At 35.2% G+C, this 17,158-nt stretch overlaps 1 protein-coding gene across 1 annotated transcript in view; it reads right to left on the reverse strand.

Moving 5' to 3' along the window:
* Nucleotides 1-17,158, reverse strand: part of LOC144854040 (brefeldin A-inhibited guanine nucleotide-exchange protein 1-like) — a 28,900-nt gene that overhangs the window by 3,834 nt on the left and 7,908 nt on the right. Inside the window, exons 8-34 of the mRNA XM_078711920.1 lie at nt 16,813-16,999; nt 15,998-16,232; nt 15,743-15,842; nt 15,115-15,363; nt 14,337-14,544; nt 13,812-13,926; nt 13,657-13,691; nt 12,787-13,042; nt 11,067-11,232; nt 9,984-10,135; nt 9,293-9,580; nt 8,773-8,902; nt 8,184-8,324; nt 7,682-7,851; nt 7,344-7,495; nt 6,748-6,920; nt 6,186-6,346; nt 5,871-6,004; nt 5,333-5,462; nt 4,796-4,931; nt 4,111-4,249; nt 3,827-3,899; nt 3,317-3,467; nt 2,390-2,532; nt 1,581-1,755; nt 1,029-1,167; nt 116-233 (exon numbers count right to left, since the gene is read on the reverse strand). Coding sequence (XP_078568046.1) covers nt 116-233; nt 1,029-1,167; nt 1,581-1,755; nt 2,390-2,532; nt 3,317-3,467; nt 3,827-3,899; nt 4,111-4,249; nt 4,796-4,931; nt 5,333-5,462; nt 5,871-6,004; nt 6,186-6,346; nt 6,748-6,920; nt 7,344-7,495; nt 7,682-7,851; nt 8,184-8,324; nt 8,773-8,902; nt 9,293-9,580; nt 9,984-10,135; nt 11,067-11,232; nt 12,787-13,042; nt 13,657-13,691; nt 13,812-13,926; nt 14,337-14,544; nt 15,115-15,363; nt 15,743-15,842; nt 15,998-16,232; nt 16,813-16,999 — 4,256 coding nt within the window. The remainder of the gene's footprint in view (nt 1-115; nt 234-1,028; nt 1,168-1,580; nt 1,756-2,389; nt 2,533-3,316; nt 3,468-3,826; nt 3,900-4,110; nt 4,250-4,795; nt 4,932-5,332; nt 5,463-5,870; nt 6,005-6,185; nt 6,347-6,747; nt 6,921-7,343; nt 7,496-7,681; nt 7,852-8,183; nt 8,325-8,772; nt 8,903-9,292; nt 9,581-9,983; nt 10,136-11,066; nt 11,233-12,786; nt 13,043-13,656; nt 13,692-13,811; nt 13,927-14,336; nt 14,545-15,114; nt 15,364-15,742; nt 15,843-15,997; nt 16,233-16,812; nt 17,000-17,158) is intronic.

Consider the following 17,158-nt stretch of genomic DNA (forward strand, 5'->3'; position numbering starts at 1 on the left):
AAACATTAAATTATTCTAACATTATTGCCGGCAGGTTTATGGTCTTTGTTTTCAATTTATATTTTGAATTAAAAATTTCAAATATATTTAAATTAGTTAAAAAATGAATACTTACTCTTTGTTCATTCATTTTAAGCATTTTCGAAAGCAACAGAACAATAAGTGACTTCCACGTGTCGCGGTGACTATCGGATTCTAACGTTAAAAAATACTCCAGTGCTTCCTTGCAGACACTAGGTAAATAATATGATAACAATTAATTAAAATATTATTAATACTTTATTTTGACATAACATAGTTTCATAGTCTTTGCAAAACCATTTCTTCAATGTATATGGATGGATATTAACTGATAATATCGATTAAAAAACTTAAGGACATCAGCTTGATGTGAAGAAGCAGAGAGAAAACACATAAAGTAACTAGACTTCTGGACTAGTCATTACTGCCTATGTATTTAGATATTGTTGTGATACTATGGACTGGGAAGGAGGAGGCGGGGGTACAGATTAAGGTATGAGGGAAGAAAGTCCATAGCAGTTTTACTAGATATTGGACACCCGGATAGTACTAACACAAGCTTCCTGATTAAGACTAAACAAAAACCTTGTGGCTAGTATTATTATCTGAATAAACAGAATCATCAGGCTAGTATTAAACCAAAGCATTAAGGCCAATTTACAGAGACGAGCCCGTCCACTCCGTCATAAGGAATAACATAGATTCTATATTTCTATTATCGTTACCGCTCGTCTGTGTAAATTGGCCTTTAGGCTAGAAATATTCCAAGCCTGGTTAGTAATAAGCTATTGGGCTGGTACTAAACCAAATCATTATGTTAGAATTATTCCAAGCCAGCTGGCAAGTAATAGACCAAGCTATCGGGCTGGTAATAAACCAAGCTATCGGGCTGGTAATAAACCAAGCTATCGGGCTGGTAATAAACCATGCTATCGGGCTGGTAATAAACCAAGCTATCAGGTTAGTACTAAACTGAGCCATACACTGAGAAGTGTAACGATTTATACCTTATAAGTTTCTGCTGGATCTTGGGCCAGAATTCCTGTCGTTTTTCATCTGAATACATTTTAAAAAGAACTCTAAGTAAACACGCCAGACTTGATGTCTCTTGCTTCAGTAGGTTGGGTTTACTTTTACCTTTGAAACCTGAAAACAAAACAATATTTTTTTAAATCCTAGATTTAGATGAGAAGATAATATTAAATAAATGTTAAATGTGGGGGAATAACCTGTGACTTGCAGCCTAACTGGGCTGAATTGCGCACAAATGTGGAAAGTGCGCAACAGTAACATTCTTCTCCTTTTGTGGGAGTGCTGCCACCAAATGGCGGCCCTTTGTCTGTCCCCGACAACAGGGGCTGAATGGACCAGTACACCGGGGTAACCCCCTACTCTTCCGAAACATAAATTAGGTTCTTTAGAGTGCACACGAGCCATGAAAAAACAGATTCATTCAATATATTTGTTTCTTATAAAGATAAACTGAAGAGTTCTTGTTGGTCAATTCACTTAAAACTCAAAATTCACTCAAATTTGAAATCTAGAGATTTCGTTCTTACCTGCGTTTCTTAGCAGTTCTCTTTGAGCGTTATTGGTGTTGAATTTTTTGGCAAAGCGATGTGATTGCTCCAGGCAATTGAGTAGAAGGAAAAGCTGATCAACAGACAGATATCTGTACATACCAGGATCGTCCTTTTCAGAGGATGTAAGGAAAGCAGAATTGAAACTACCATCCTAAAGAAAAACAAAATGTGTTACACAGGTTTATATAATTATTCTTAGATACATCAGAATCCAGGTAACACTGGAAAACTATTATATCTTTAATAGAGCATTTTGTCAAGCTCTGTCTACACTATCAAACTAGTTCCAAATATGGTAGTGATATGCCCAAATATGGTAGTGATATGACATCATCATGTCCATATATGGGCACATCACATTTTTTGTCACACAAGTTTGATAGTGTAGACAGAGCTTTATATTATATTTATATATATATATACATGTGCACTTTAAAGAACCTAATACATCTTTTGAGACAGGTAGGGGTTGCCCTAGTGTACTAGTACACACACAGCCTTGTACCTCACAGCCACTGATTATAACTGGGACCTCTGAGAGACCTGTCTTTGACTGAAGAGGTCACCCAGTATAAATAAATTATTAAATAAATAACATTCTTGTTTGATTATTAATCTAAAGCTCTGTCTACACTATCAAAAAATGTGATCATATATGGACATACCACTACCATATTTGGGCATATCATTACTTACTCATTATATTTGGGTGCATCACACTTTTTTTGTCAAACTAGTTTGATAGTGTAGACAGAGCTTAAGCAAAAAATTTACTATTTTCTAACCTGCACAGCTTTCATGTTCTCTTCATCCTCATGTCGACTAGTGGCTGGAAAAAATAGAATGCTGTCTATACTCTGTATTAATTCAAGTTGAACAACACACTTGATCAAGATGGATGTGAACAGTTTCTGATCCGCTGCAGTCTCTACAGGAACAATTAGTTGTTTATGGAAAGTTATATAATGAAACACATGACAACTAAATATCTGGAACCAAAGAATGTGTTAATCTTAAGCTCTGCCTACACTATCAAACTAGTTTGACAAAAAAAAGTGTGATGTACCCAAATATGGTAGTGATTTTTTCAAATATGGTAGTGATATGACATCATCATGTCCACATATGGGCACATCACATTTTTTGTCACATAAAGTTTGATAGTGTAGACAGAGCTTTATAGAGTGTAGGCAGCAGTTTAGGCAACACAATTATACTTCCTCACAAACAAAATGCTTTGGTTTAATTTGACAGTAATTGGCAATGAAGTGTTCTCTTAATATGAGTGTTCCCAGACTAGCTGTTGCTTGTTAGAACATATATTGCCACTTATTCATTTCACATGAAAGTGTCCCCTTAATAGGGGTGTCTCCTGATTAGGGGCGTCCTAAAGAAGAAGTTCTACAGATAATTGTTTCATCTTCATTAACAGCCTAAACCGTAGTTCCCGCTAACACAATGCAATGACGTGGTGACGAAAAGTGCTGTATTGCATAACCACAAGTGGGAACCGACGACACAACAGTGCTGCAAACATTGCAGGTTTTATTTCACGTAGGCAGGGGCAAACACAATTATAAGGGCATTTCTTATGTTGCGTAGATTGTAGAAACCATGCTTAAGGACACAAATAATTGGGCAAAACGACAATTTAATTTGTTCTGAAAAACATTGACTGCACTAACCACTCCCATGTGTTATATGTAACTTACTTGTATATGGTGTCTTATTGCCTTTACTCTCTGTACTTGTAACACTTGATATACTGTGTACACTGTGAATGCTACCTGTCCTCTGTAACTGATCTTTCTTTTCAGGACTTGTCTCTCCATTAACAGGGGATCCATCTCTAACTTGATGCTCCTATAGGATTAAAAAAAAACATACATAAGCTTCAGAAAAAAAACAGAAAATGGATAAACAACTTTACTTACCATAAGTGTTTTATTTTTATTAAAAGAGAGTAACTGGCCAATTACAGGATGGATAAACTATTTTATAATTTACCGTGCTTATAAACTATTTGAGGCTTAGGGAGTGGAGTTAAAAGAGTTGTGAGTTACAATCCTGGCACTACGTCAGGAATGGACTCTTGGGATTGTAAGACAAGCACGTTAACCACCAAGCTACAGCTCTACTATAAGTACTACTTGGTTGTAAATAGCTTGTTAGTGTTAAAATTCAAACCCGTGTCAACAATGGATTAGCAAAGTCTTACTTACCTGAACATCATCTGGGTCTGGACGTGGACTACTTGGTGGTTCTTCATAACCTTCAGGTTTCCATGTTGATAATCTACCAAAAAAAAAGTATACCCATTCATATGAATTGTTTGAATTCACAAAATACTTTGACTTACCTAGGCCCAATTGGGGGCTGCCTCTTTTTAATAGCAATCCGCCCCTAGTTACCAAGTCATACCAAATAAAACGCTTGCTAACAGACTAGAGAAGAAGTGGAAAAAAGAAAAGAGGGAAATCAGTGATGAAAGAGAAGAAAGTCTTACTTTTCTGGAATGGTTGAGTTAAATATTTGCATCATACAGTGGCAGACTTTATCCCACACAGTGTTACTGAACTTCTCACCATTGGAGATCACAAGGTTTTCAAGGCAGTTGGTACCAGATCTTGCTAGCTGTTCATTATCTGTATAATGTAATAACAAAAAACTCTTAAACATATAAAATCACTACCATATTTGGTCATATCAGACTAGTTTGATAATGTAGACAGAGCTTTACACCCTAATCGATAAACTAAATATGCTCAATATTTCTTTTGTTTTAGTATGTTTACCTTTAGTCATGACTGTTATAATATAACAGCTTCTATAAAATCTTTAATATTGTTTAATATTATAAAACGATGAGTTGTCTGTGTTCTATCTTCTCATAAGTAAACATTAGCATGTATTATTATTTTTTATTCTTTATACTGGGTAGCCACTTCAGTCTGTTCTCCCAGTGTAAAGTACTATGACGGATTTGTGACAGAGGCTGTGTACACTGGGGTAACCCCCCGGGGTAACCCCCTACTGGTCTCAAAAGGTGTACTAGGTTCTTTAAAGTGCACATGAGCTAGATGTGTACACTGGACCTATGGTTTATAGTCCTTATCCGAGAAGACTCAAGTAAACTTTATTGTACCTACTCTCAATAAGTGGTCTGAAATAACAATAGCTATTTAACATACCTTGCTGTACACACCAGAACAGTTGACTAAGGAGTTCATCAAGGAGAATGTCGTTAAGAATGTCAAAGTACTGTGTGAACACATCAATAATGGCGTACAGAGCATGGTTACACGTCGTCGTCATCCACTCTGCTTTCTGTAAACATAACAGTTTGAATTCGATAGTAAACATTTGACATCAATAAAAGAAATATTCAGAAAGTTATAAAATGCATAGAATAAAAATAAGCTTAAGTTACAAGAATGTATGGCAGCCAAATCTTCCAATACTAGACACATTTTGGGCAGGTCTAATATGTATGGTTTTCCAAAAATTCTATATTATAAAAGTGTTTTAAAATGTCTTAAACCTTTTTCACCTCAGACTGTATTTATTTATGGACAAAAGCAGTAAAACTTTAAAGCACATAGAAATAAATATAGGTTAGGCTAGGAATAAGATAACTCTTATATGACAATGTTCAAGCTTCTGTGCTGTATTGGTGTTAATCAAAGGAAATCTTCTCTCAACTATTTGCATAACCAGGTGTTCCTCACCTCCACTTGTTGTTCAGGTAACTTCATATTATCAAATATCCTAAACACAATATTAAATAAGTCCTTCCACCAGTGTTTTTGGAATGTGTGGCCGTAGCTCTTCATAATCTCAAACATCACCGTTAAACCCCTAATAAAGAAAACATTTTAATATATTTATTTTATGACATTCAGAGTCAGGCACATAAAGACTGATGTACTCCTCATGAAACAGCCTGCAGTGCATTAAAATGTGCAAGACAGAACACTTTTGCCTACATGACCTGGTTTAAGCTTTTATATTTATCTACTTTACTATCTCAAAATTATTTTATGTCCTCATTTCTCAATGGAACTGGACTCATAGACAGACACAGACAGACTGTAGACACACAGACAGACATAGACAGACCCAGACAGGCTGTAGACACACAGACAGACAGGCTGTAAACACACAGACAAATAGACAGACACAGACAGACATAGACAGCCTGTAGACACACAGACAGACACGTAGACAGACACACACATGGACATGGACAGACTCACTGATGCTTACCTTGTTCTAACATCTAGTTTGCATCGGTTAATAATGCAAGAGAGTTCAAAGAGCACTGGGAACCAACCTTTGACCCACACTCGGTCATCCTCAGACACCTGCATTTCTTGGTCACCTGCATGTTCTTTGAACATCTAAAACAAAACATTCATATTGGTAAAATTCGCAACTACCTTAAAAGCATTTGTGTTTATTTTTTTAAATGACAATAAAAGTAAGCTTTTACTGGACAATAGTATATGGGGCAGATATTAAAAGGAGCGGTCGCTCACACCCCACTGATGATCTCCCTGTAAAATATTTAATGCAACTTACATTTGGCTTATCCATAACATATTTAGCACAGTTTCTTATTAATCTAATAGCCTCCATACTGGTGTCTGGGAAAGCTGCATTACATGCAAACTCAGACAGACACTTTACAGCATCCTGGAAAGAGTCTAAGATTGCTGAAAAGTACTTCTCAAATACTGAACCTGCAAGAAATTAAAACATAAGGGAAAAAAATCAATAAATACAAAGATAACGTTGAAAAATTGTGTTCTTTTTTTGTATTTAATTTGTTTTTGAGGTTTGGTAAAATGATACAGTGCTTGTTTGTTGCCAAAAAGCCTAAATCCAGTATAAAGCTATAAAGCTCTGTCTACACTATAAAACTAGTTTGACAAAAAAGTGTGATGTGCCCAAATATGGTAGTGATATTCCCAAATATGGTAGTGATATGGCATATATCCATATATGGGCACATCACATTTTTTTGTCATATAAAATTTGATAGTGTAGATTTAGGCTTAAGCCTGGTCTATACTTGAGTATCCCAAAGTTTGCCAGTGTAGACCAGTTTGGCAAACTTTAGAAAAACTATAAAAGTTCTTACATATAATTTTGCCAGTTGTTTGAAATGCAAGTTCTACAATGCCCTCGTCGTGATCTGAAGCAGCAAGGAAGAATACAGAGAAGACATTCTTCCAACCAGATCTAATGTTGCCTGCTTGTGAATTCACCATCTGAGCAATACATCTTACGACCATATCACGGATTGTTGGTGACCTAATCAAGATTCAATGTTCCATTATAAATTGGTTATATTCAAGGAGTTAAAAGTAAAAAAAAATCAACTCAAAAAATTAAAATGGTTAAGACAAGGGCGCTGCAAACGACACCCATAACATCGGTACATGTTCAAGGCACTACTCGGCCATAGTTCTGGTGACAGAACAAGTATTGCATACAAATTTCCAAGTGCAGGTCAAGTGTACACATCTGGCTCGTGTGCACCCAGTTCATCTTTTGGAAAAATTAGACATGTCATATCACTACCATATTTGGGCATATCACTACCATATTTGGGCATATCACTACCATAATATCACATCACACTTTTTTTGTCAAACTAGTTTGATAGTGTAGACAGGGCTTTACAGTAAACAAAACAAATATATTTCAAATTACATTATGTTTAGAAGCACTTACCTGTTCTTCTTCATGATGAGTTCAAATGGACGAAGGAACTCTTTTTGGAAACGAAAATTGGCCAACTCGCCTTTCTCTAAGAATTTCATTGAGAGTTGACGAAGTGAATCAACCGCAAAGAAAGCAACATCTTCAGATGGGTTACAACCAACCTAGGAGAAAAGACAACGTTTACAATTATTACAGCCAAATTGAATATAAATACATTTTATATTCTGGTAATCCGTAATCCAACACACTGCGCCACATGCCCTCACTATTGTATTCTAGTGTACTATTTTACACCCTCAAGAATGTAGGTAATATTTAGGTGTTCAAATTATTTTGTTGTTACAAACCTTGTTGAAATGTTCTCCAAGCACCGCCCATATCCTAGACCACTGGATCCTAACACGACCCATGTTGTAGTACGATATCTCAACAATCTTAGTCAAACTAAACATTCTGGGATGCACCAATGAATTCAATTCTTCTATGGATACCTTACAAAGTGCTTGTACAAAGTCGACTAAAATAAAGATATTCAGAATTGTATTTTTCATCTCAACAATAAAGTGATTTAATCAATTCGATAAATCAATAAAATAAATCATATAAAATTATTAAACACAATTCTCCTTCAATATCAATAATATTTAGTGAAATTCTGTTACTATATTCAACTAGAAGGGCACTAAGAGAGCACAAACCTGTGCCTAGGCACATGAAAATTTAATAACGTGTTCCTATGAAACCATCCTTTAAAATCTTATGAAAATCGGGCAATAATTTTTTGAGTAATCCTGCCAGCAAATATAGAAAGAAACACGCGCGATCGACCTAATAATAAACTACACCTACCTATTGCATCACCATCAAGCCTCGTTGAGCCGGTAAAGATTCTGTCTACCGCCACCACAATGCTTTGCGACGATGTCTCCCCCATTGCTTCTTGCAAAATTGCTAGCTTCTTATGGTCAAGACCACTCATCCTTCCCACTGCTGTGAAATTCAACAAAAAAGTTACTTTCTTCATCCGAATTAAATGTTCATACAAATTAAACGAAGCTATCTGTTTAGTACAAATTATTTCAAGGAATTCCAAACATATTTATATATATTTTTTTATTTCACCTTAATTATAGAGGGTGACCTCTTGATGAGTTATGATAAGTGTCTGTGTGTTACAGTGGCTGTGTGAATACTAGTACACCAGGGTAATCCCCTACTCATCTCGAAAGATGTACTAGGTTCTTTATGGTTTATAGTCCTTATTCGAGAAGGCTCATTCTACCACCAGAACCATGGAGCGAGTGAGGCTCGAACCCTTAATGTTACCCGATGTTAATATGGCAGGGTATTACAGTTCCACTGTCTTAACGATTGACCACTCACTCTAGAATATAACCTGAATGACGGTTACAATTATCTATGTTCACATTTTACTTACCTCCTTCTCCGGCATCTAGGTCGTTGTGAGAACCACCACCTCCTGCGGATGAACCTGATGCTAGGAATTTCGTTTTTACTCCTGTTCCAATTAATTGTGCTAATTCCAATTGTGAAATACATTTCAAGATCTAGAGATAAATACAAAGTTACGTTACCATCACAAATCTTGATATAGTACTCCAATTCAATATTAAAACATTTTATATATTTTCTACCACAAAATACATAAATAAGAATACTATTATTTTATATATAAATAATAATATATGTATCAGAAATAAAACTTGGCTACTTCATAGTACTTTAATACACTACAAATTTGTTTTGTATGCTAGCAGGACTACACACTCATCTGGTTAAGTGCTCAATACCATTATATTATTATTAGATTATATATATATATATATATAATCTAATCTTCCCATCAAAGTTTTTAAAGTTTATTTCAAACAATGGTGATATATAAATGAATTTATTAATTCATTAATTTATTTATTATAAAAGTATAATATCCAAACCTCAAGCCATGATTTTCCTAGATAATTTCCATCTGTGTGAGCGACTGTGATTAAAGTCTTTATTGTGTCTATATTCTTAGTCTTCATCTCGGTAATCGACGAGTTAGCTGTTAGCAACGTGAACCGTGACAATGCTTGAACGTACGCGTCACGTTCTACGACCATGTGGAATATACATGTTATGCGTACAGCACAACGAATACCGTCAAGACAGAAACTTGCGATGTCAGCATCGTCACAGTCCTGCAGACCTACACTGAATGCTGCCAGGAAAGGCGTCCATGCTACCTGGAAATAACAAATAATTGTTTATGTTAACCAAACATTCATAATTTTAATTATTCTTTTGCTAAAATTAATATCTTTACCAATAATGTACGACAATGTTTTGTTTAATATACACAAGGCTAAGGTTGTTCTTATAAAAGAAAAACACATGACAGATCAACCGTAGCTAAACTTTTTGGTAGCTAAACTATAGTGCCTACTCTTAATAGATCAGTCAATCTCACTTTTGATAAAAGTATCTCATAAGATTTTAACCAAAGAGATCATGCTATCATACTAAAACCATAGCAATATGGCGTATGGTGCAATTACCAATTGAATATCAACACTCAAAACTAATGCTGGGTTATAATCTGTAATAAATGTGGTTCAAATCAAAAGAGTAGAAATCTTGTTATTCTACCTTAAACATTGGTCGGACATGTTCCTGATGTGATGCACTAGTGAAGTTGGATGGTACATGACTGATGGCCTCCATTAGGTTCTTGGCAGTCTGAGCAATTGCATCCATCTCAAATGTAAACATTGTTCTTCTTTGTTTTTCACTGGTTAATGCTGAAATAATGACATTCACTCATTTATTATTGATTAACCATTTTGTCTTGGTTGTAACCGGAATGAGTATTCGGTTGTAACCGGAATGAGTATTCAGTTGTAACCAGCATGAGGCTTTGGTTGTAACTTACATGGGCTTTGGATGAAACTTACATGAGGCCATGGTTTTAACTTAATGGCTTTGGTTGTAACTTACATGAGTATTTGGTTGTAACCAGCATGAGTTTTAACTTACATGAGACCTTGGTTTTAACTTACATGAGGTTTTGTTTGTAATCGATATGAGACTTTGAATTTAACTTACATTACTATTTGGTTGTAACTTATTGACTGTTTAGTTGTCTGGCATGAGTATTCAATTGTGACAAGCATGAGGCTTTGGTTTTAACTTACATGAGGCTTTGGTTTTAACTTACATGAGGCCTTGGTTTTACCTTACATGAGGTTCCCTAACCGGCATGAGGCTTTGGTTGTAACTTACATGGGGCCTTGGTTGTAACTTACATTGAGGCTTCGGTTGTAACTTACATAAGGTTTCGGTTGTAACTTACATGAGGCTTTGGTTGTCACTTACATGAGGCTTTGGTTTTAACTTACATGAGGCTTCGGTTGTAACTTACATGAGGCTTTGGTTGTAACTTACTTGAGACCTTGGTTTTAACTTACATGAGGTTTCGTTTGTAACTGGCATAAGACTTTGGTTGTAACTTACATGACTACTTGGTTACATGAGTATTTGGTTATAACTTACATGAGGTTTCTTTTAACGGGCATGAGTATCGGTTGTAACCGGCATAAGACTTTGGCTGTAACTTACATGAGGTTTCGGTTGTAACTACATGAGGTTTCGGTTGTAACTTACATGAGGCTTTGGTTTTAACTTACATGAGGCTTCGGTTGTAACTTACATAAGGTTTCGGTTGTAACTTACATGAGGCTTTGGTTGTCACTTTGTTAGAGGTTGTTTGTTTCATTCGTATTTCTTGATCTGCTATCTCATCATAGATTTCAGACAGATACTCAGGTGGCAGGTCTTTGCTATCGTTAATACCACGATTCATCTTAATGTATTGTTCTTTTGTCATTTTATTTTTAACCTTTAAAATTTAAAATAAAAGAAAAAATTGTAATTGTAGTTTTTGCGTCAGGGAGTTGAGTAATTAGATGTTTTTGCCCTACTCTGACGTAATTTGTACTTTATACTAAGTACATTTTGAGAATACTTGCGAAAAAATTCGCAAGTTGTTCTCGGGTGGGACTCGAACCCACGACCTCCAGATCACTAGCCTGGCGTTCATACCTCTAGACCACCGAGCTTGCGCTGATGGCTAGTGGTTAGATTCGAGCCCAAGTAAGCAGCGGGTACTGCACCAACAGGATTGTAATTGTAGTTTTTGCGTCAGGGAGTTGAGTAATTAGATGTTTTTGCCCTACTCTGACGTAATTTGTACTTTATACTAAGTACATTTTGAGAATACTTGCGAAAAAATTCGCAAGTTGTTCTCGGGTGGGACTCGAACCCACGACCTCCAGATCACTAGCCTGGCGTTCATACCTCTAGACCACCGAGCTTGCGCTGATGGCTAGTGGTTAGATTCGAGCCCAAGTAAGCAGCGGGTACTGCACCAACAGGATTGTAATTGTAGTTTTTGCGTCAGGGAGTTGAGTAATTAGATGTTTTTGCCCTACTCTGACGTAATTTGTACTTTATACTAAGTACATTTTGAGAATACTTGCGAAAAAATTCGCAAGTTGTTCTCGGGTGGGACTCGAACACACGACCTCCAGATCTAACCACTAGCCATCAGCGCAAGCTCTGTGGTCTAGAGGTATGAACGCCAGGCTAGTGATCTGGAGGTCGTGGGTTCGAGTCCCACCCGAGAACAACTTGCGAATTTTTTCGCAAGTATTCTCAAAATGTACTTAGTATAAAGTACAAATTACGTCAGAGTAGGGCAAAAACATCTAATTACTCAACTCCCTGACGCAAAAACTACAATTACAATCCTGTTGGTGCAGTACCCGCTGCTTACTTGGGCTCGAATCTAACCACTAGCCATCAGCGCAAGCTCGGTGGTCTAGAGGTATGAACGCCAGGCTAGTGATCTGGAGGTCGTGGGTTCGAGTCCCACCCGAGAACAACTTGCGAATTTTTTCGCAAGTATTCTCAAAATGTACTTAGTATAAAGTACAAATTACGTCAGAGTAGGGCAAAAACATCTAATTAAAAGAAAAAATTAATATTCAATCGAACACAAACTATTTATGTACTGTTCGATGAAGTTTTTTTCAAACCAACGTATTTACTTGTTAATATGTATGTACTGTATATTTTCAATAAAAAGACCAACACAAATAATTGTGTGGGACGTTATGTGTAAGTAAAAAGCACTACGCATATTATTTAAAGGTTAGTGGTTCATTTCCTGATGTGATGATACTGATGTGAACATGGGACTGATCTTGAGTCTTGAGTGTGATGTGCCCAAACAAATATGGTGGTGATATGCGCAAATATGGTAGTGATATGACATCATCATGTCTATAGATGGGCACATCGCATTTTTTGTCATAAAGTTTGATAGCGTAGACATAGCTCTAAACTGCGGTAAAATATATATATATAACAAATTATTATAACATATCTTCACCTGTGAACTATGCAAGTCTGTGGTTAGCAGAATGATAGAGTACGCCAATACGTAAGCAGCATCGGCACTCGCGAATATATTTTGATCTGCGTTGTTCTCAATGTAACGACTCGCAAACTTTTCCATCATTCTGTCGATCTTCTGCGCTTCGCCAGGAAGACGAAATCCTTCTAAGAATTCTCTTAAAGCTGCTACAATGTTCTTGGAACCGAAGTCCATTTGGTCCACATAAGCATACATTACTTCTTTGGTAAATCTAGGATAAAAAATTAATGATTGAAATGCTAATTAACACAGACTATTGACTGTCAAAAATCCAGGATCTTGATTTAAGGAAGGGTCTAAAAATTGTAAAAAAGTTATATATATATATAATGTTCGGTGCCTGATGTGTCTATATATATATGTATATATATATACTATCTTTTGAATTGCAATTGTTGATAAGTAGCCTCCTCCCCTCCACCTACTCTGGATCTGCTTATGACAATTGTTTGCATGTCAATTATTGAAAAAATCAAATTACAAGATACAAGTCAACTTTATTGTCAACATCTTACAATTTTGAGATATGTTTTGTACCTTAGTAGAATCATAAAATAATACAAAGTGATAAATATTTAAATAAATGATAATACAAGTTAGTTGATGCTCAAGTGGATATGATTGTACAATCTTATTTATTCGTGGAAAAAAAGATGATTGTAACTTTCTTGCGACTTTTTTGCATTGTGATCCATGTACAATAGTAGACTTTTTTGAAGGGACACCTTCCTAACAAAGTTATAATTCACGAGGCAATTTGTTGGGCTTTGATAATGTCCCATATTGTAATAATATAACACTGATCTAGATTTAACCAAAACTTACTTGTCATTTTCACCCAAATAATCTCCCATCACAGTCTGTGAAAAAAAAAAAAAATTCAAACAAATTAACGAAAAATTCTGATCAGACAAATACAAATTATGAAATCATAATTATTAAAAAAATTATTAAATTACAAAAAATTAATTAGTAAAAACCTTGTCTAAACGTTCATCTGCGTGAAAGAAGGCAGCAACATCTGCAGCTGTTCTTCCCAGAATTCCTTGCTCTTGGAGATATAGTATTCCTTTTGAAGCTTTTTTAGTATTAAATCTGATGAAAGGAACCAAACATTTTTTCAACATTTAAAACTATAATTATTAATCCATTTTCTGTCTAAAGCTCTTCTTTACAAAATCATAAACATACATAAATAATCAAAACAAAACAATGGAAAGGGGGAATCGCTAAAGCATAGCTTAATATATAAGTAAAAGCTCTGTCTACACTATTAAACTAGTTTGACAAAAAAAGTGTGATGTGCCCAAATATGGCAGTGATATACCCAAATATTGTAGTAATATGTCCATATTTGGGCACATCACATTTTTTTGTCATATAAAATTTGATAGTGTAGACAGAACTTAAGTGTTAACATAGACTTATCATTAATAAATCTCTTTTGCCAACAATCAGATTAATAATGCAAATTAACTTATCACGAAAAAAAAACTTTCACCTACATTTCAATTCCTTGTTCAATGATTTCTTTTTGCTGTTTTAATGTCTCATATTGCTCTGGATTGTCTGCTGCCATCAATTGGCTCTGGTTAGCTGCATTGGAGGAATGATTTGAGTTTAACGAATTCTGACTGCCATAACTTGTCATGGTCCCTTTACCACTGTCTGTGTCTAGGTGTTCAGTTTGAGAACCTGGTGCATTTTCTTGAACTGTAATGAATAACAATTGTAGTTATATAACATGCGTATATCTGAAAGCTAGAGGTAGGAATAGACAACAAAGGGAGATCATTAGAGATGGAAACTAAACTTTTTTGAGATTCAGCTTTATTTATTTTCACTGTCAAGCAGCAAATACATGACTAACTACATGGTGGAAAATCCATGCTTTCTAATTCAAGACTTAAGCTCTGTCTATACTATCAAACTTTATGTGACAAAAAAGTGCCCAAATATGGTAGTGATATGCCTAAATATGGTAGTGATATATATGTCCATATATGGGCACATCACATTTTTTTGTCACATAAAATTTGATAGTGTAGACAGAGCTTTAGGTAGTGGAGCTGTCCAATATATTGGCCGGATTTGAACCATTGAATTGGTAATAAGCAAGTCACCTCTGTGCCAATAGTAAATATAGCTTTGAAATGTATAAATTTAATTGGTATTATTTAAGCCGGTTTTCAAACAACAAACTTTGTGCGAATCAGAAGCGTTGGTTTATGAATATTCATATATAAAGACACAACATACCACTAAATATTTAATTTCACTAACCTAAATTTGTTTGTATATTTGGATTTACATAGAGATCTTTACTCCACTCCACCATACACTTGAGTATAGAGACCAGACACTCTAGGCCTTTGATTCTCATCCTCTTCTCCTGCTGTGGGGTGGCTCCAAGCTCTATCGCTTGCCTTCCTTGAGCAATCTTTGATAAGTCATTGATGAGACGTTCAAAGATGTTGGCTCTGGCTAAATCACAATCATAGTTGAGGTAGATGTCTACAACACACTGAGCATCTGAAAGGTAAAGATTGTTCAGTTAGATCCGAGAAAAAATGACAATTAATTAAATCTCAAAACTAATTTAGATCCCTTCTTTCATCTCATTATTATTTCTATTATTTTATACATATCTAACAACATGAACTTGTCAATTACAGGATAGATATACTATATCATGCTTATCTCAGTCTCATCTGAGGCTTATGGAGTGGAAACAGTGTGAGTTACAAATGTCACAAAAATTTGATTAAAAAAATTGTTTACCTGAACAACTGTAATTTGAAGCAAACAATGGTAAAATTAACTGGAAGTCAATGGATTTTTGGTTGAATTTAACTGTTTATTTTGTTTTTATATAAGTGAAAACATTATTTTTAGATTTTTTTCTCCTTACCCGCACATATACGTGTCAACGCTTGAATCACCATCCACTTGTGTTCAAATGAACTTGTTGATGTCTCCAATATATTTAAGAAAATTTCTTTGAAAAATACCTATCAAATTGAATAATCTTTGTTAATAAGAACAGAAAGATGAAGATAGTTGTTTACACAGCATGCAATATCATTATCACATATCACAAATTATGGAACAGATGTTGTATTATTACTAATTAGTTAAATAAAATAAAATAATAATAAAGTTTTACCTCAACTTGCATCTTTAAATGTGTTTTAAAATTACTCAAGAGAACTAAAAATATCGCCAAAGACAGTTCAAAGACTTCGGGCACCGATGACACGCCATTTTTGGAGAGGGCCACACAGAGGTACTGCTTAATGGCAGTGATAAACATCTCATTGGTTCGAAACACAGGACCAGCATTTTGCAGAACAGATAGTAATAACTGAAGAGATAGCACCTTGGAACGCAATTCATGAGACCTGAAAAAAAAAATAAATAAAATAAAAAAATTTAAAATATTAATTATACAAATGTTACATTGGTACACAAAAGGTAAAAAGTTAATGGTTCCGTATTCAATTCTGAACATAGGGTAATGTTCGTTAGTTCATTTTACTTTAGCTTCAGCAGTATGTGGTAGGGTGGCCAGTTCCTTTCCACAAAAGGTGGAACAATTTTAATTTCTGTTTTTCACCCACTTTATCCTCATCCCAATCATACCTTTTTTCAGGGATTTTAGTTGTAATTGCATGTACTGTATGAGTGAATTTAGTATAGCACATATTAAAAACACTAGACCTGCAATTGTTGACGTTTTCTAAAAATAATGCATATATATATAACTTTAAAAATATTAAACCATGGTCATTTCTTGTCTTAAATGCGAGTTCTAAGGTTAATTAAAAAAGGTTACAATGCACTACCTAAAGTAGCAAAAGTCGAAATTTCTCTCGTTGACGTTTCTAGGCCTAGCTTAGTTTTGTAGGCCTAGCTCGTAAAGAGTGTTAATGTACGAACATCGACTGAGGCAACTTTTCAATTGATACAATTTCTACTTACTTAGGATCAGTGGGACCATCAGGTAAAGGTTTCATAGACAACTTGCATAGAGATCTAAATACAAGGAATGCATCTTTTTGTAAGACATGTGAGAATGGTGAAACGGTACCATCTCCATCCTCGTCCATTCCAGGTGTTCCCACAGCAGACGGAGAAGGACTTTGGGATACGTCAGACGTCTTCTCACCTATTGACAAATTAAAAATATATATATATTATGTATATCCAATCTGCAAACACAATTAGGCTAGTGGGAACCAAGCTTAAGGGTTGTTGATATGGTAAAACTTTAACCAGAAATAATTAGAGGCATTCATCATCATCATGGACGCATCTGAGATGGAGC

The sequence above is a fragment of the Antedon bifida genome, chromosome 10, assembly GCF_963402885.1.
Source record: "Antedon bifida chromosome 10, ecAntBifi1.1, whole genome shotgun sequence".
Lineage (NCBI taxonomy): Eukaryota > Metazoa > Echinodermata > Crinoidea > Comatulida > Antedonidae > Antedon > Antedon bifida.